Below are 20,470 nucleotides of genomic sequence, written 5' to 3'. Positions count from 1 at the left end.
CACAAATATTTCAATTTAACATTTGATGCATGAAACGTGTCTGCAATATTAAATCATATTAGTTCTCATTTAATAGCCATTGACCTATTGAATGAAATTTCAAATATCATTTGCTAATTTAATTCCACCTTGTGCAAAGATTTCATGATCAATGCTAGTAGAGAACAAATGAAACATCCCTAATTTAACATAGAATGATGAATCTTATTTCAATTATATAAATACATTTATATAGTTTCTAATATATTCAATTCATCCCTATTTGTTACTCATGAACCAAGTAACGTGTAAGATAAATCAAAACATAACAATCCGTATATAAGATTATTTATTGATTTCAAGTTAAATGATCACTTACACAATCATCACTTAAATAATTCATAGACACACATTATTTTCCATATAGATTTCTCAGCCAGGTCAGTTCAGTGCACTTATTCATAAAATAAGTACCTACATATTAATTCTAGATATCTCAATCTATGAGATCAATTACTTCCTCTAAAAGAAAAAACATAATATGTATCAGTCTCAACAGCTCTAATCATTGTCCAATCATGATAAGAATATCGGCCAAGAACATTTGGATATATTACTTAAATGCAATAGGAATCTCACAATTATAACCACATTATAATTTCCTTTGCACAATAAATAGTCCCATGGACTTTATCTTTATTCGAGATTCAATTAAATTAACACTAAAGATAAATAACTGCCTTTGTAAAATTATATTTAAATACTTAAAATACACAAATAATAATATTCAACTACAACAATAGATTGGCTATATGGCATATTACTAACAGTCTTCCTCTTACACTAAAACCAATCACCTATATGACTTATCACATAAGTACAAAGGAAGTAATTATGTTTCTATTGGAATAATGCCTTAGTAAGAGAATCTTTAAGATTGTTATTAGTGAAACTTGTTTTATCTCCACATCTTTCCTTTCAATGATTTATGTGATCATTTGGAATCACTTAAGTATATACTTGGATCTTTAATGAGACCTGGGTTCCCCTGCTTATACAATGGCTCCAATGCTATCACAGTTCATTGTAACTAGATTAATAATGCTAGAAACCGTACCAAGTTCAGAAATAAACTTCTTGATCCAAAACTGTCTCCTTTGTTGCCTACGATACAGAAGTGTACTTGGCTTTTGTTATAAAATCTACAGCAAACTCTAGTTTGAAACTTTTCCAACTCACTGCTCCACTATTTAGAGTAAAATTGTAACCAGATTGAGATTTGTTATCATCAAAATCTGATTGAAAATTCGCATCCAAATATTCGTGAACTTTGAGTTCATTAGTCCCTTCAAGTAACAAAGCCAGGAATCCCTTCTTGAATTCCTCCATGCTAAACCATTTTAGCATTTTGTCAATGTAAGTAGATTTAGATAAGCCATGCAACCTTTTAAATCTATCTCTATAGATCTTATTTCGTAGAATATAAACGGCTTCTCCCAAATCCTTCTTGAAGAAATTCTTGAACAATCAAGTCTTTACATATTGTAGTAATGGAATATTATTTCCTATTATTAATATGTCACCTACATATAAAATAAGAAATACAACTCCACTTCCATTAACCTTCTTGTATACAAGGTTCATCCATGATAAAATCAAACAGTTTAATGATAAAATCAAACAATTTGATCATTTTATTAAAACATATGTTTCATCTGCATGAAACATGATGTTTCCATAGAAGACATTATGGTCCCATAATAAAGTTAATTATCCAAATTTGACAGATAATAAAATTAATTAACATACAATATAACTAAAAAATATAACTAACTGAAATTAATATATTAAATTTGAAAACCGACGACTTTATTAAGATAATGAAATATATTTGATAGTATATAATAGTCTAATTTGTTCTCCATTACAATGCTAATTTAGTAATTTAGTACTTTTTAAATAGATATTATAAAAAAATTAATAAAATATTAAAATAAAAATGAGAAGATAAAATATTAAAATAAAAATGAGAAGATAATTACCCTATGAATGCGGCTTATTATAAAAGGAAATGAAACTAAAAAATTTGAATAGAAAACGACTAACAAAAACTAAATCAGACTAATGTTAACATGTGCTAATTTAAAATCAATCTTCAAAATTTAATACCTTTGCTCTTAATTCCTTAAGATTATTTGGTTTTCTCTAATAAATCTTATTACTGCAGGCAATATCTGTGAGTAAATGGCAGTACACAACCATTCCAAGTGATACAATTCTTTTGTTTTTTAAAGAAGAATCATCAATAATGTTTTAAAAATATAGAAAAAATCATTGAGGTCTTCATGGATGATTTCACAGTATATGGTAACTCCTTTGAAGAATGCCTAGCCAATCTGAAAAGATCCTACAAAGATGCCTTGAATCAAATCTTGTACTCAATTATGAAAAATACCACTTTATGGTTAACCAAGGTTTGATCTTAGGCCATGTTGTTTCAGCTAAAGGAATTGAAGTGGACAAAGCCAAGGTGGATACCATCAAAAATCTACCTTATCCCACAAATGTTAGAGAGGTCCGTTCTTTCCTTGGCCATGCAGGATTCTACAGAAGATTCATAAAAGACTTCTCCAAAGTCACACTGCCATTATGCAGATTGCTCCAACAGGATGTAATATTTGATTTTGATGTAGATTGCAAGATAGCATTTGATCTGATGAAGGAATTGCTTGTGACTGCCCCAATCATTCAAGCACCTGACTGGAACTTGCCCTTTGAAATCATGTGTGATGCAAGCAACTATGCAGTGGGGGCAGTCTTGGGGCAACATGTGGGGAATTCACCCCACGTGATTCACTACGCATCTCGCACATTAAATGCTGCCCAAAGCAACTACTCAATAACAGAAAAGGAGCTCTTGGCTGTTGTATTTGCCTTGGAGAAATTTAGACCATACCTCCTAGGGATTAAAGTCATCATTTATTCTGACCATGCAGCCTTACGATATCTGATCAAGAAAAAGGAGGCAAAACCGAGACTCATTCGGTGGATTCTGCTATTACAAGAGTACGATCTGGAGATAAGAGACAAGAAAGGGAAGGAGAATCTAGTGGTTGATCACCTAAGCCGGCTTCCCTCTAGCTCTGCACCATGTCCAGTTAAGAAAGACTTCCCAGACGAACATCTGTTCGTCTCTCAGTCTGCCTAGGTAATCGCACCATGCACACCACACTAGGGGAGTACTCAGTTTCTTTTGCATTTTAATATTTCCAATACATTGAGGACAATGCATGATTTAGGTGTGGGGGTGCATACCTTTTCAGTCCATTTTTGCTTTAATTTTTAGTCTGAATAGCCACAGTTTGAATTTTTTTTTTCATTTTTGTTATTTTTGCTTTCAATACACACACATGTAGCCACAGTTTTTCTTTTCTTTTTTCTGTTTTGGTTTGCTTTACTCAAACACATAGACTATGTTGGATGAGCTTTCTTTCCATGACCCCATTGATGTGATGACTCTTTAAACCTATGTTGAATCAATTGCAGTGAGTTGTATTCATTTTTGGAAATTTCCTTTTGAATTGAATCTTTGAACTTTCCATGGAGAAAAATATATATTGCTCATTAGAGAGAATAAATTGAAAGATGTGTGAATGAACTTAACATAACTTGTTTTAGCAATTGGTGATGGTTTGCCCAAATCCATTGAGATAGGAAATTTGGCAAAGGCTTAGACTTCAAAGCACAAATTTTAAACTGTTCCAATGGTCAAAAGGCTATGAACAGAGCTAGTAGCCACTTGCACATATGACCAACTGAAAATATATACCTTCACATCAAAAGGTTGGTGATTTTTTCAAGCAAGATTTTAGTGCAAAAGGCCGAATAGAGTACTTCAAGATAAGGGAAAATCACTCTGAAAGCTAGAAAGAAGTCTTAATTGAACAAATAATATGTGCATGTGCAATCTCTCTCTTGAGGAAAACAAATACTAGCCATGGTAGGTAAAGGGAGACAAGGAAAGAAGGTGAGTAACCTTAGTGTATACATTCTTCATTGCAATGCTTCAAAGTAGGTATCTAGAGGGAGAGCTTAAGTGGAAATAAAGGATCAATTAGCAAAGAGAGCTTATTTGACTAAGTTTATTTGCTTGAGGATAAGCAAAAGGCTAGGTGTGGGGGTATTTGATCAGTCCAAAATTAGACCACTTTATCATGATGTTATTGGTGTTAATTTACACTTTTTCTACCTAATTTTGTGATTTTGATCTTATTCTGCAGAAAACGGTGTAAAGAGGCGATTTGGAGAAAATGCCTCTAAAACTGTCTAAAATATAACAAAGGAGAGCAAGCATGCCAAGTTGCACCAGAAGAGGAGACAAATAAAGAAAGTAATTTGAAATTCAAATTTCAAATCTCCAAGAGCATTCAAAATCCAAGATTCGGCTTATTAAGGAAAGTGCTAAACAAGAAAAGTGGCAAACAAGGAAAGTGCAGAGCAATTTGAAATTCAAATCTTCAAGAACCTCTTTTCCTTATTGAAGAAGCCAAGTCTCTAGAACATGCACATTCAAATTTAAAATTCAAATTCAGCTTGTCAAGGAAGCCAAAGAAGACACACGTGCCACTTGCACATTCAAAATTCAAAATGCAAAAGAGAGGCTCCACCTCATCAATGTAAGGATATGGGCGGCAAGGAGAGAGACTTGGGCAGCAACTTGGGCAGCAACTAGGGCAACACTCAAAGGCTATATAAGCCTCTCTTCAAAGGCGCCGGATCTCTCTCCAGAAACTCTCTCCCCATCTTCTCTGCATCCGGCGCACAAGGCTTCTTCTCTAAGGGCTTCGGTTCCTTCTCTTCTTCTTCTTTTCTTGTTTTTGGTTTTTGTTTCAGCCATGAGTGGCTAAAACCTTTTATTCTAGTTGACGATTAGGTGATACTTTGGTTATTTTATGGATTGGGAGATCTAAACATAAGTTGTTTATCTTTTGGTTATTCAATATTTATGCAATTTCATACTTGATTCCATTATTGCTTTGTTATTTTGATCAATGTGGCCACTTGATTCTTGATTGCAAGGTAATATATTGTTAGTTTGAATAATTTTGAGTCCGTAATTGCTTGAGGAAAACAAATACTAGCCATGGTAGGTAAAGGGAGACAAGGAAAGAAGGTGAGTAACCTTAGTGTATACATTCTGCACTGCAATGCTTCAAAGTAGGTATCTAGAGGGAGAGCTTAAGTGGAAATAAAGGATCAATTAGCAAAGAGAGCTTATTTGACTAAGTTTATTTGCTTGAGGATAAGCAAAAGGCTAGGTGTGGGGGTATTTGATCAGTCCAAAATTAGACCACTTTATCATGATGTTATTGGTGTTAATTTACACTTTTTCTACCTAATTTTGTGATTTTGATCTTATTCTGCAGAAAACGGTGTAAAGAGGCGATTTGGAGAAAATGCCTCTAAAACTGTCTAAAATAGAACAAAGGAGAGCAAGCATGCCAAGTTGCACCAGAAGAGGAGACAAATAAGGAAAGTAATTTGAAATTCAAATTTCAAATCTCCAAGAGCATTCAAAATCCAAGATTCGGCTTATTAAGGAAAGTGCTAAATAAGAAAAGTGGCAAACAAGGAAAGTGCAAGAGTAATTTGAAATTCAAATCTTCAAGAACCTCTTTTCCTTATTGAAGAAGCCAAGTCTCTAGAACATGCACATTCAAATTTAAAATTCAAATTCAGCTTGTCAAGGAAGCCAAAGAAGACACACATGCCACCTCAAGTCTTGCACATTCAAAATTCAAAATGCAAAAGAGAGGCTCCACCTCATCAATGCAAGGATATGGGCGGCAAGGAGAGAGACTTGGACAACAACTTGGGCAGCAACTAGGGCAACACTCAAAGGCTATATAAGCCTCTCTTCAAAGGCGCCGGATCTCTCTCCAGAAACTCTCTCCCCATCTTCTCTGCATCCGGCGCACAAGGCTTCTTCTCCAAGGGCTTCGGTTCCTTCTCTTCTTCTTCTTTTCTTGTTTTTGGTTTTTGTTTCAGCCATGAGTGGCTAAAACCTTTTATTCTAGTTGACGATTAGGTGATACTTTGGTTATTTTATGGATTGGGAGATCTAAACATAAGTTGTTTATCTTTTGGTTATTCAATATTTATGCAATTTCATACTTGATTCCATTATTGCTTTGTTATTTTGATCAATGTGGCCACTTGATTCTTGATTGCAAGGTAATATATTGTTAGTTTGAATAATTTTGAGTCCGTAATTGCTTGAGGAAAACAAATACTAGCCATGGTAGGTAAAGGGAGACAAGGAAAGAAGGTGAGTAACCTTAGTGTATACATTCTGCACTGCAATGCTTCAAAGTAGGTATCTAGAGGGAGAGCTTAAGTGGAAATAAAGGATCAATTAGCAAAGAGAGCTTATTTGACTAAGTTTATTTGCTTGAGGATAAGCAAAAGGCTAGGTGTGGGGGTATTTGATCAGTCCAAAATTAGACCACTTTATCATGATGTTATTGGTGTTAATTTACACTTTTTCTACCTAATTTTGTGATTTTGATCTTATTCTGCAGAAAACGGTGTAAAGAGGCGATTTGGAGAAAATGCCTCTAAAACTGTCTAAAATAGAACAAAGGAGAGCAAGCATGCCAAGTTGCACCAGAAGAGGAGACAAATAAGGAAAGTAATTTGAAATTCAAATTTCAAATCTCCAAGAGCATTCAAAATCCAAGATTCGGCTTATTAAGGAAAGTGCTAAATAAGAAAAGTGGCAAACAAGGAAAGTGCAAGAGTAATTTGAAATTCAAATCTTCAAGAACCTCTTTTCCTTATTGAAGAAGCCAAGTCTCTAGAACATGCACATTCAAATTTAAAATTCAAATTCAGCTTGTCAAGGAAGCCAAAGAAGACACACATGCCACCTCAAGTCTTGCACATTCAAAATTCAAAATGCAAAAGAGAGGCTCCACCTCATCAATGCAAGGATATGGGCGGCAAGGAGAGAGACTTGGACAGCAACTTGGGCAGCAACTAGGGCAACACTCAAAGGCTATATAAGCCTCTCTTCAAAGGCGCCGGATCTCTCTCCAGAAACTCTCTCCCCATCTTCTCTGCATCCGGCGCACAAGGCTTCTTCTCCAAGGGCTTCGGTTCCTTCTCTTCTTCTTCTTTTCTTGTTTTTGGTTTTTGTTTCAGCCATGAGTAGCTAAAACCTTTTATTCTAGTTGACGATTAGGTGATACTTTGGTTATTTTATGGATTGGGAGATCTAAACATAAGTTGTTTATCTTTTGGTTATTCAATATTTATGCAATTTCATACTTGATTCCATTATTGCTTTGTTATTTTGATCAATGTGGCCACTTGATTCTTGATTGCAAGGTAATATATTGTTAGTTTGAATAATTTTGAGTCCGTAATTGCTTGAGGAAAACAAATACTAGCCATGGTAGGTAAAGGGAGACAAGGAAAGAAGGTGAGTAACCTTAGTGTATACATTCTGCACTGCAATGCTTCAAAGTAGGTATCTAGAGGGAGAGCTTAAGTGGAAATAAAGGATCAATTAGCAAAGAGAGCTTATTTGACTAAGTTTATTTGCTTGAGGATAAGCAAAAGGCTAGGTGTGGGGGTATTTGATCAGTCCAAAATTAGACCACTTTATCATGATGTTATTGGTGTTAATTTACACTTTTTCTACCTAATTTTGTGATTTTGATCTTATTCTGCAGAAAACGGTGTAAAGAGGCGATTTGGAGAAAATGCCTCTAAAACTGTCTAAAATAGAACAAAGGAGAGCAAGCATGCCAAGTTGCACCAGAAGAGGAGACAAATAAGGAAAGTAATTTGAAATTCAAATTTCAAATCTCCAAGAGCATTCAAAATCCAAGATTCGGCTTATTAAGGAAAGTGCTAAATAAGAAAAGTGGCAAACAAGGAAAGTGCAAGAGTAATTTGAAATTCAAATCTTCAAGAACCTCTTTTCCTTATTGAAGAAGCCAAGTCTCTAGAACATGCACATTCAAATTTAAAATTCAAATTCAGCTTGTCAAGGAAGCCAAAGAAGACACACATGCCACCTCAAGTCTTGCACATTCAAAATTCAAAATGCAAAAGAGAGGCTCCACCTCATCAATGCAAGGATATGGGCGGCAAGGAGAGAGACTTGGACAGCAACTTGGGCAGCAACTAGGGCAACACTCAAAGGCTATATAAGCCTCTCTTCAAAGGCGCCGGATCTCTCTCCAGAAACTCTCTCCCCATCTTCTCTGCATCCGGCGCACAAGGCTTCTTCTCCAAGGGCTTCGGTTCCTTCTCTTCTTCTTCTTTTCTTGTTTTTGGTTTTTGTTTCAGCCATGAGTGGCTAAAACCTTTTATTCTAGTTGACGATTAGGTGATACTTTGGTTATTTTATGGATTGGGAGATCTAAACATAAGTTGTTTATCTTTTGGTTATTCAATATTTATGCAATTTCATACTTGATTCCATTATTGCTTTGTTATTTTGATCAATGTGGCCACTTGATTCTTGATTGCAAGGTAATATATTGTTAGTTTGAATAATTTTGAGTCCGTAATTGCTTGGATTGTTCAAACACAAGAACACTTGGTGTAAAAACTAAGGAAGTTGCATAATCTAGCAATATCACCATGCGTTTGGGTAGCTAGAATTAGGTCTCTCTATTTCTTAATGCAATTGACAGTTGTTTTGATGCCTAAGGCCCAAGGACGTTCCTTGGCAACTTGTTGATTAGTAATTAATTAGAGGACGTTCCTTAATTGGTTTATGCCTAAGGAGAGATATGGTGATGAGAAGCGTCTTCCACCTTCATAACTAATTTATTGAATCAAACAAAAGAACCTAAGTATCAATGATCAATCCCAACAACTGAAGTGGATCTAATTCTTCAACTAGACCTTTATCATATTTGATTGTCTTTATTTTAATTATTCGCTTATTTTATTGCCTTCAGTCTTAGTTCAATTGAATCAATCTCAAACCCCCCCTTTTTTACTTTACTTGCACTTTATTTTTATTTTGATTTCAGTTTGTTTACTTTCAGTCTATTTTCTTGGTCTTGATAGGAAAGATAGATAAGTATTAATTCCCTGTGGATTCGATCCTTTCACCACTATCTGCAGTTGTAATATTGTTGATAACTAAAAATATTATTTTTGACCGGCTTCGACAACCGACAGTCAGTGTTCAATTTCAAACTCAATTGCTACTGCAGGTATTTAGTGGGGTACTTCTAGTGCAGCAACTGTTGTGCCAGCCACGGTAGGACCTAGGACCTCTGCAACTGGTTGTGCAGCAGGATCCAAAACTGTTACTATCTCCTCATTGATTGTGGATGAAGATGGTTTTGAGGCTTAGTTCTTCGAATTTGCTCGTCTTCTCAAGTTATTGGCAGTACGTTCAATTTTTGGATCGTAAAGGATATTTTCTTTACATCCCAACTTGGTCATTAAAAGAATAAGTTAGTTTAAATCAATTCCTTGGCAACGGCGCTAATTTTTTATGGGTGTTAAAACTATAAAAAATAATATATTTAAAACCAATAAATATGAATTGCGTATAGGGAGAATATGATCGAATTTACAGGGAATTGACACTAAAAATTTTCAAATAATGACTAGAAAAATAAAAAATAAAAATAAATGGGGGTTTTGATAATGAGTTAAAATAAAGATTAAAACAATTAAAGAAAGCGGTAATCAAAAGAGAATAAAATTAATCTAAACAAGTTCTAGTTGAAGTTTAGAATTCATTTCAGTTTGGGAATTGATCATAAAAACAAAAATATATTTATTCGTTTCAATAAATTAGTTATAGTTATGGAAGACGCTCCACATAACCAATCTCTCTGTAGGTTTAAATTAATTAAGAAATGTTCGCTAATTAACTCTACCCAATAAATCACTCAAAGAACGTTTTTAAAATTTTATTTATCAAGTGCCTTAAAAATTAGAGAGATCCAATGCTAACCAACAAACCAAACTGCATTGTGAGTTTAAGTTAGATAATGCAATTTCTTAGTAAATTACAATAATTGTTACTTATTATTGATAACCTAAGCAATTATGAACTTCAAGTATTCAAACTAATAATATATTACCTTGGAATAATATATTTTCTTTGCCTTCAAAAGGCAAAAAGCTTTGATTTTGAGGCATATTATTTTCTTCATGTTAGGTTTGATTTCCAATCAAAATATAGTTTCAGCCACCAAAAATTCTCCTTAAGAAGGCAGATTTAATAGCCAAAGACGTGGTTGCTAAAAAATAAATTTTTGCTCGATGTTAAAATTTTAAGCCGTCAAAATATACCACTAAATTTTTTTTTTGTTCAATTTTTACACGTGCTTGTTTATAAGTTTCCCCAATATTTTAAAGGTTTCTTAGAAATAGTTTAGGAGTAATTTGAATTAGTTTATCATTCAAGTCCATAATCAAACTTAAAAAGATTCGACAGGTCAAAAGTAAGATGCTTAAACTTAATCAGCAAGGTGTCTCGTTATCTACAACAGAAGAGCAGAATTAAACTCATTTATTTAAATTATAAACTAGAATTTAGTATATTATTATAATATTTGTGTTGTATACATTTAGATTCATGAATATAATATATTCATTGTCTTTTTTGAATTTGTGGTGTGTTCAACATTTATGATGCATGCAAGTTAAATTTAATTAGTTAAATACTAGCTTAACCTTTCCCTTTTAACTCAGGAATCCAAATACAAGGAAAAGAAGCCAAATCTGACGGTGCACATTAGATTTAAGTTATATAGTATTATTCTGGTTTCTTATTGTAATAGTTAGACATGTAATTGTATAAGGAGATTTAGAGTAACCGTGCTTGACACCATGAAATTTTATATTGATTTTATAAATTGATCTCCAAGGGTATATTGAAATTTGTGTATTGAATTTTAAACTCCATCATACATATACATTATTTGATGGAGTAAATGTTTAAAGATTTCTATATAAGTATTTAATCTTTTGAGAATATGAAACAAAATTAGGTATATAAAAATTATGATAAACTTACTATATGCTCCGATGACGATAACGTTAAATTGATTTTAACTCCAGCATTAATAACAATTTTAATTTGAGTACGTTACAATTAAGATATCAACACGCATATATTTCGAGAAAAAATTTTTAATTTTATTCCGAGTACTGTAATGACCGTAAATTTTTCTTAGAAAAAAAAAAGGAACTGTTACATTTAGATCAAGTTGCATGAAACAACCAAAAGTTTGACGAAATGGAAATAGCTATTGTATACAAGAGTGGTTTTCATGCTTAAGCTAGTCATCTTGTTTTAACGATTTTCTATACCGTTTTCTATCGTCAAGCATAATGATATATTTTTATTAAAATTGAAAGTAATGAAAATTATTAGCCTATGAAATATCATTATCAAGTAAAAGAAAAACATCATTCAAACTGAGTGTATAATACGTTAGCTGCCAGAAAAAGATTAATTAAAATAATTAAAAATAGGGGAGATTATTATTATGAAAAACATATTATTCCATTTAACGTTCATTATACAAGAAGAATATAATACAAGAATGATTTTATTTTGCACACTCAAACAAGTAGGAAAAGAGACAAGCGCACAACTGAAGATAGGCTAGAAGAATAAAAATGGAGCTAATTGAAGGAACAACATAGCTTTCTCGGAAATTTTGATTTTGTAGGAAAGAGAGTTTCGTTATTGCTACAGAAGACGAAGGAGCACATGTAGGTAGAACGAATCATCTCATAAACAAGAAAGAGCTGCCAAATGAACAAAACGATTGGGATAGAAGCAAGTGCAGAAATAGAAATAGCAAATTGGATCAATCCATGTTTGAAAATAAAGAAAAAGGCTAGAACAAAGGCAACCATCATTGTTATTATTGCTACGAAAAGGAATAAGAGTCCACAGATTAACTTCCTCGGCAATGATTTGAGAAAATCATCCATGGAGAATCGAGAAGTAAGAATGGACAAGAAGGAGAGGATAGAAGAGGTTGAGGAAGCTAAAGACACTGCATCTGCTATGGCAAAGATTTTAAACAAGGTATCACGAACAAAAATAGGAATTCCAGTACCTTGTCCATTGCCACCAGGGACTGTAAAAGCTGCTGCAAAAACAACAGTGGCAATCAGGGTTGCCACAAGCATGCATGAATTTGCTGTATTTATCATCCATTTCTCTGCTTTTTTCCGTAGATCCTCGTGAGCATCCATGAATACCTCCCTTGCAGTCTTGCCAGCTAGATTTTTCTCAGCAATTTGCCCTGGTCTAACAACCTTCTTCACTTCCTAGAATTTTCGCATATGGATATCATGTTTGAGAGGCATAAAGAGTTAGATCCTAATAGATAATTTTTTAGGCTTCTAAAATCAATATATTTATTAATAACAATTATAATATTATGCTTGTTATTATAAGATGTGTCTACACATTTTTCTAATGAAAATATTATTTATCATCAGTGAGTATGATGCCTATGAGTGTTATCCACGCAGAAAGAACTAATAATAGGTTACCTCAAACCACAGTAGTTCATGCTGCAGTTGGAGAGCTGCTCCTCGTATAATATTTAGTCGACTCGGTGGTGGCAACTTTCCAGCCAAGTGCAATATGTTATTCCCGTTCGCATCTTCATGCAAGTTTATCAAATTTTTCATCATACCCAACTGAAGGATGAGCCGGAAGATTTTCTCATGTCGATTCAAAACAGCTATATGAAAAATGGTATATTGGTTATCATCCACCTTCAATACTAAATCTGGATATTGACGTATAAGTATGGTTAAGAACTCCACGTTTCCATTTTCAGCTGCAATAAATATTAGTCGTTTCCCAGAAGGTAGAATCATAAGATCAGAAACTTCATGCTCCTTCAGTAATATTACTTTCTCCCAAAGCTTTTGGACTAGCCTAAGACCTTGTTCATGCTTACGTCTGTCAGAAACTGCAATTGAGATAACAAATCTACTAAATTTAATTGGGTTTGCTTTTTCAGGTGATTCAAAACTTTAATATATAAAATAAAAAGAATTTCATAGCATCATATGATTAATACCATTAATGATTAACAGTCATGTATCAACTAATGTATCAAATGAATAGTACCAGATACAATCACAGCAGTTAAGTTTAAAAGATAGAATACTAACAGAAGTTTCTGCAGTAGCTCCAGATCCCTGTAGATGTTTGAATTGAAGGTATACAAGGTTTTCGAGCAAACGCATGCAGTGCTGTCTCTCCCTGTCTATTCTTTTCATCCCTCTTAGTGGCCAACTCAGGGCGATCTTCTATCATCTCAAGTGCAATATCTAAAAACAAATTACTAATGTTAGCCTGACTTTATAATTTTACTCTTTTTAGAATTTTCAAATTATTCAGTTGAATTAAAATTAGACAAAACTAAAGGAAAAAAAAGGCAGTTTTAACATTAATGTTAAAGACAAACAAAACATGGAGCACCAGAGATAACTTGCGATTAATTTTTACTATTTTAAAATTAGTACTAAAATATATTGTTATTTTAATTGTCAACTGAATATTTGGAACGAGAAATTTTAGTTTTCAGTCGTAAAAACAAGTTTTCAAATATAATGTCTTGCATTTAAAAACACAATTATGATTAATTAAGCACAAAATCGAAAATGTACTAATTTCATCCATATTTATTGAACCCAGTAGCTAATTTCAATTTATATTAATAAAAGCATTTAGTTTCAGTTGGTTTACCATCAATAAATTTTTTAGAGATTAATCGCATTATTTTTGTGTGAAGTTCCTTACCGTATATATCAGACTCCACCAAAGCGATAAGTAAACTAACGAGATCGCCATCTTCTAGTTTTAGTTGGTTGTCGTCACGATGAAGCTTGTACAGTTGCCGCACCATTTCTGCATGGCCAGCCAAAGCTGCCATATAAATAGGTAAGAAACCTTTCCCACCTCGGACCTTTGGCAAATCAGTTTTCTTCTCCCTCATAATTTGAGCAATTTTCACATTTCCAGATATAGCAGCATAGCAAAAGGCTGTATTTCCCTGATCCTCTGATTCTGAGGCTACTGCTCCGGCTCCACCTAGAGTTGATGCTTGAGATGCAATTGCTGTTGAAGTTGTTGCTGAGGTTGCGGCTTGGATTGGGACCCTTACTTGTTGCGCTACTGTTACTACAGTTGTGGCTTGGGCATTTTCTTGTTGAGCTGCATTTGTGTTTGTGGTTGCAGATTCAGCTTGAGCTTCGCTTGTGGATGGGTCCTCTTCAATGGTGGATAAAGTTGGGGCTGCTGGTATGGCTTCACTCGGAGATGAAGCTTGAGGGGCAATTGCCTTGGAAGTTGTTGCTGTGTTGGCAGCTTGGACTGGGGACCCTACTTGTCGCTCTATTGTTACTAAGGTTGTGGCTTGGGCATTTTCTTGTTGAGCTGCATTTGTGTTTGTGGTTGGAGGTTCAGCTTGAGCTTCGCTTGTGGATGGGTCCTCTTCAATGGTGGATAAAGTTGGGGCTGCTGGTATGGCTTCACTTGGAGATGAAGCTTGAGGGGCAATTGCCTTGGAAGTTGTTGCTGTGTTGGCAGCTTGGACTGGGGACCCTACTTGTCGCTCTATTGTTACTAAGGTTGTGGCTTGGGCATTTTCTTGTTGAGCTGCATTTGTGTTTGTGGTTGCAGATTCAGCTTGAGCTTCGCTTGTGGATGGGTCCTCTTCAATGGTGGATAAAGTTGGGGCTGCTGGTATGGCTTCACTTGGAGATGAAGCTTGAGGGGCAATTGCCTTGGAAGTTGTTGCTGTGTTGGCAGCTTGGACTGGGGACCCTACTTGTCGCTCTATTCTTACTAAGGTTGTGGCTTGGGCATTTCCTTGTTGAGCTGCATGCGCTTTTGCATTTGCAGATTCCAATGCGGCTACAATTGATCTTCTGCTTGTGGTTAGGTCCTCTCTTATTTCGAATGCAGTTGGAGCTGCTACTACGGCTTGAGCTAGAGATGAAGTTTGAGGAGCAATTGCAGTTGGTATAGTTCGAATAGCTAAAAACTCTTTATCACTTTCGGGTATCATACCAACAAGCTTTTCCACAAAACGAGTGTGGCTTGCTGCCGTTGCAATATGGAGAGCAGTCTCCCCTCGCTTATTGAGCGTTCTTTTAGTTGGTTGTAAGGATGCAGCCTTCTCCCAGTCACCACTTATCGCAGCTTTATACAGTGCCAATTTAATTCCTTCATCTATCAAGTTGAATTGAAAAGAAAATGCAAATCATGATAAGGAAAGTAACAAAAATGAGAAAATTGTTAAATTATACCATGCAACAACAGATGCGTATTTAAATTAAAATTTTATAAATTAATTATTATTTTCTTTTTCAAAGTAATTTGTAGACAACAAAATTAAACTTATTCTCTGAATAATTTTAAATGTGTTGAATTATTATATTCCACAATACATATTTCTGAATTGCTTCAAAAATACTTTCCAGCAAAATAAAATGCAGAGTTCATGTGTATAAATTTTTCATAGTAAATTGAGAACAATTTATGAGCTGTTACATTTAATTTATATAATCTCCATTAATGCCAATTTACATCGACACGGGTCCATGAATTGTCTTTCATGCAAATTGTATAATAAACTAGTTAAATGGACGTTGGTGTCTGATGATAAATGCCGCTTTTGCAATGTTCATGAGGAGACAGTGGAGCATTTATTCTTTGATTGTAATTTCTCTAATAGGGTTTGGAAGGAAGTGCTATAGAGAGGTGAGATTAGGAGGGGCCCTATGAGGTGGAGAAAGGAAATTAATTGGCCTACACGAAGAGCTACTGGGAAATCCCTGCTAGCTGCTATAAGAAGAATTGTGTTTACTGCCACTATGTAATGTGGTTGGTGGGAGAAGAATAAGGTTGTTTTTAACCATTAGTAGCTGATGCAGGATCAGTTGTAAAGAAAGTAGCAAGTGTAGTGAAATTAAGTTAATGACAGAGGATGGGGCAAGCAGTAGTGTAATTGACTGGAGCAGGTGGACATAAGAGTGGACGATCTCTCTTGGGCTTTTATTCTGAAGGGTAACTTTGGAATAGTTTGATGTGCTGTATTTTTTTGGATTGAGGCTGGGTCACCATATTATGCAGATAAATGGTGAAATGCTGCAAGCTCAGGTTTTAAATGATGTGTTTTCCCATTTGCTTGTATGTCTGATGTTGGAATGTCTTTTGGGTGTTTTATGGTTATTGTTGTTGAAAGGGATGTTATTTATTGATGTTGTGAAATTCTGTGTGATTGCTGAAATGGAGTTTGACTTTTGTGGTGCCTATATTTGGGAATGATTTGGGTGGGTGTAGTACAGAATAAGCCATGACAACTGTGATGGTAATGAGGCCTGCAATTTATGCGTTGGTTTGATATTCTATAAAGAGGTTATTGATGACAAGGAGTTTGGGTTCCTGCACTAGCCTTGTGTCACATATTATAGAAAGAAGAAAAAGGGAATTGATAAAAACAGAGTGGTGGGAAAACTATGATTTGAGTTTTGGAGGGAAATAGGCTCCGATAGCTTTGGTTGTTAAGAAATCAGTTACAATAATTATTGTATAAATACCAGCTGGAAGCATTTCTCCAGCCAGCTGAATAATGTTATTGTGACAATTTGGTCTGACGTCTGATTTTCTAATTCTCTCTCTCAGCTCTATCTCTTTCTCATCTCCTACTTCTTGTAGTCTCTTCTCACCACAATCTCATCAAATCTCCCATCTCTTTCAATTCTTAGTTTTTTTCTCTGATATTATGACACCTTGCTTGCTGTGATGGGGGTTTATTTGATGCTTGATTGACTGGTAGAATGCTTTGTTGTTTTGTTTCCTATTGCTTTTTCCTTTGGCTTGATAAGTTTGGGCGAAGGAGGCTGCTATTGCATATAAATAATTACTAAACGCTTAAAATGAGTTGGTATGAAAAATAAAAAAAGTCAATTACCAATAAAATGATTTATTATAAATAGTTGTTATAAAAAAGACCAAATTCTTAACAATAATCACCAAGTAATTATTATTAGTTACATTTTAAGAGATAAAAGACATAAGAAGAGACACAATGACTAAATTGAATAATGAAATTATAAAAAATTGTAAATAAACATTAAAAATAAAATAATTTCATTCTAAAAGTCCAATAAAATTTGCACAATATTATAGACAAGTAAATAAGTCATACCATTTCTGTTTCCTTCATTAGTAGCCATGTCGATTGCCCAATTTAAGCTGTTATAAATAAGAAAGCCTTCAATGATCGATATTCCTATCCTGCAATGATCAATACTCCTATAATAAGTATTCTTGATCTAAATATTATACATATATATAAAATAAAATTTAACTTTATTAAAATAAAAACTTAATGTGTTTTTTCTTAGCAAACTGAATTTAGTTCATCAATAATTCGACTAGAATAAAATTATAAAAAAAAATTATTAAAAAGAATTCAATATTTCTCGTCATAAACTTCAACCCTAAAACATAAATTTCAATCCAATAGTCACAATTCACACACTTTTTTACCATTTAAATTTATATTTTCTATTTTGAATATGTTCTGATTTATATCAGGATCAAATTGAAAATAATTTCAAATTTTAATTTTATAATAATTTAATAAAAGTATGATGAGCTAGACAGTAATTGATGCACCATAGAATTAGAAGGTAATTCAATCTTGAGACTTTAATGTTTTACACCAACTAGCGGCAATATTATCTTTTATTCTTTATTTTCTAATTTCTTTAATTATCAATATTTTAAATAATTTTATAATATTTAATTAGACATCTAAATAAATTTTTTGATATTATACATTATTTTTCAAAGTGTGTCATGTGTTGTCATCATACAACAGAGCCAAGTAATAAAATCCTAATATCTCATGGCACTCGATCATACAAATTTTACCTATAAAAAAAGAGATTCGGTCATTCATATGGTCAACATTCGAAACAGTAAAAGACTCGCCCAAAAAGTCGAACCTCTCATGACATCTAAATTACCGTTAAAAAATATTATACAATAGATTTTCTTACGCACGATTGTAGGATATTTTATTCATTAGCCAGTACTAGTTAAATTTCTATAAAAATTACTAACTAATTCTGTTTTTTTACAGTATAAAAAATAAAATACACACAGGATTCAAAATACGCATTCTTATGCTCATCTTAACCTTAAGCAATCTACATACATTCACCTTCTTTAATAATTTACTAATTTGAATTTCGCAATAGTTGCTCATAAGCACCAACCATCTTATTTTCTCTTATTTACATTTACAGAGTGTAAGAGCATTTTCATTTCCTTTTTTACCATATCACTTTTAATTTTACAAGTATAATATATTTCTCACCTTTAGTATTGTTATTTTTGTACTGCTAACAATATATAATTTTATTATTTTTTAATATTAAACATAATATTTTTATTCTTTTTAAAAAATTACAATAACATTATTATAATTTTAAATAGAGACATAAACCTATATTGAAATGTTAAAAATGAAATTAAATAAAATTCTTAAAATTAAACAAAATTTTTATTATGATTCCGATTTGAAATGAAGAGTTAATTTTGGTTCTATTTTTTCTTTGAAAAAAAAAATTAGCTCTGATTCTCAAAAGAGTATAAAGGAATAAAAATTGGCTCTGATTCTTAAAAGAGTATAATTGACGCCCTTAATCCAAAAGGCAAGAAAAAGAAATTGAACATATAATAAAAGAATCCAGTAATCAACTAGAAACTCTAAAGAGGTTGGCGGTGGCGACATGGCGGAAACATGGGGGAGGGAATTAAGTCAAAAGTGATAGATAAGAACAGGTCCAGTAGTGGGACGAAAGGACGACAAAGTAAAGGATAATTTTATAATTTTTTGAATTTTTTTTAGGAATTTTTTTAGGCAGTCATGTAATTTATAATTTAATGATTTGCCGGTTAAAAAAAAAAAAAAAACTAAAAACTCTAAATCAATAATTCACATCTCAACCTGGCATATTGAGAGAATTAGAAAAACTTTGTCGACATTTTACCGAACAAGTTGAGAGCAGAGCGATGGACCGAGCAACCCAGTTCACAGGCTTCGTTCAGCGAACCGAACAAGCTTACTTCACGCAGCTGATCTTCTCAGTTCACTTAGACAGCTGCCAAAATCGAGAGAGAAGACCTGAGGTAGCCGAATGCTACTGGAAGCACAAATCTAATCTTCCCTTTTATCAAAATTCACTACCTCTTTCCTCTTCCAATCATTCACTCTCCTGCAAAACCAGCAATGAGGATGCGAATCTAATCTTTCCTTTTATCAAATGAACACGCTAAAACCCATAAAATTGAAACAAATCTACGTCTTACTATTGATTTCCTCCCAATCATAAAAACACTCGAGAATATGTGAAGCTGGACTGGTTTAGCATTCAAATTATCAATAAATGTCAACAAAGGCGATGTCATTGGGAAAGCTTAAATCATACCCATACCTCAACTCAGTTTTTGGTGATTTTCATTTCATTGTTATCCTTACCTACACTTTCCAAGATTTGCTAAACTGTTTGCCAGATATTCGATGGGGTTTGGAAGGGGTTTTCAGCTGGTGGACAGAAATTTGTTGCCAGATTTAGAGACAGATATGCGGTTGAAGAAAAAGGCAGGAAATGATCTCATGAAAAGGAAATAGAGTTATGATAAGCTCAATCAATTAAATAGAAATGTGAACATGTTATGTTTCAAAGTCAAGGGTCAACAGACAGACCCCACTTAAACAGCTTCCCTATTCCTAAAATAAACTTACTTTTAAAATTCATATCCCGATAAATTCAGTCAACTAAGTCAAATTTAAAAATATTTGATTCCATTTGCTTTATTTTTATTTAAAAAATGTGTAAGAATGTTTTTTAAAAAAAAGCTTACAAGTTTGATAGACGGGCAAATTTTGAGAGAAAATAACAGCAATTTGAAGTGAAAAATAAAAGTAATTTTAAAAATAAATTTTGCAAAAGAAAATTAAAAGATTGCTTAAATTTAAAAATTCAACCTTGAATATTTGAAATTTAAAATTATTGAAAATTAAAGTTTGAAGAATTAAAGATGAAAATAACATTAACATTTTAAAATTAAATAAATAAGATAATATTGACATTTTAAAATTAAATAAATAAAATAAAATTTAAATTTTTGCCGTATTTTGAAAATCGGAATCCATTTTAAAAAGAAGTTAAAAATGTAAACTTTATTTTTAATTAACTTTTCTTCTTTGAAGTAAGACATGTTACTCGAAAAAGAAATGTTACTTTATTAGAACTAATTTGGAGCATAATTTGGAATCGTGTAATAGAACTTATTGATTACTCTAAACACACAAATAAAAAAATAAATACTTTTATTGACAGTGGGTTGAATTTTAATCAGGCTGAACGCTGTAAAAAATAGAAA

The 20,470-nt window shown here is 33.2% G+C and overlaps 1 protein-coding gene across 8 annotated transcripts in view; it reads right to left on the bottom strand.

Moving 5' to 3' along the window:
• The window catches only part of LOC110600192 (ankyrin repeat-containing protein At5g02620), a 30,375-nt gene extending 10,656 nt beyond the window's left edge, over positions 1-19,719 (bottom strand). Inside the window, exons 1-8 of one of the 8 annotated variants that reach the window (XM_043950620.1) lie at positions 19,563-19,719; positions 19,272-19,299; positions 19,075-19,185; positions 17,220-17,308; positions 13,805-15,238; positions 13,174-13,332; positions 12,541-12,968; positions 11,490-12,312 (exon numbers count right to left, since the gene is read on the bottom strand). In XM_043950620.1, coding sequence (XP_043806555.1) covers positions 11,656-12,312; positions 12,541-12,968; positions 13,174-13,332; positions 13,805-15,238; positions 17,220-17,247 — 2,706 coding nt within the window. In that variant the 5' untranslated portion in view covers positions 17,248-17,308; positions 19,075-19,185; positions 19,272-19,299; positions 19,563-19,719 and the 3' untranslated portion in view covers positions 11,490-11,655. Of the gene's footprint in view, positions 1-11,489; positions 12,313-12,540; positions 12,969-13,173; positions 13,333-13,804; positions 15,239-17,219; positions 17,309-19,031; positions 19,051-19,074 lie in introns of those variants that run through there. The other 7 variants (XM_043950619.1, XM_043950616.1, XM_043950621.1 and 4 more) reach the window with 7 other exon arrangements.
• Between the last annotated feature and the right edge of the window lie 751 nt (positions 19,720-20,470).

The sequence above is a fragment of the Manihot esculenta genome, chromosome 14, assembly GCF_001659605.2.
Source record: "Manihot esculenta cultivar AM560-2 chromosome 14, M.esculenta_v8, whole genome shotgun sequence".
In the NCBI taxonomy this organism is placed as follows: domain Eukaryota; kingdom Viridiplantae; phylum Streptophyta; class Magnoliopsida; order Malpighiales; family Euphorbiaceae; genus Manihot; species Manihot esculenta.
This window is presented reverse-complemented; position numbering and strand designations above follow the sequence as displayed.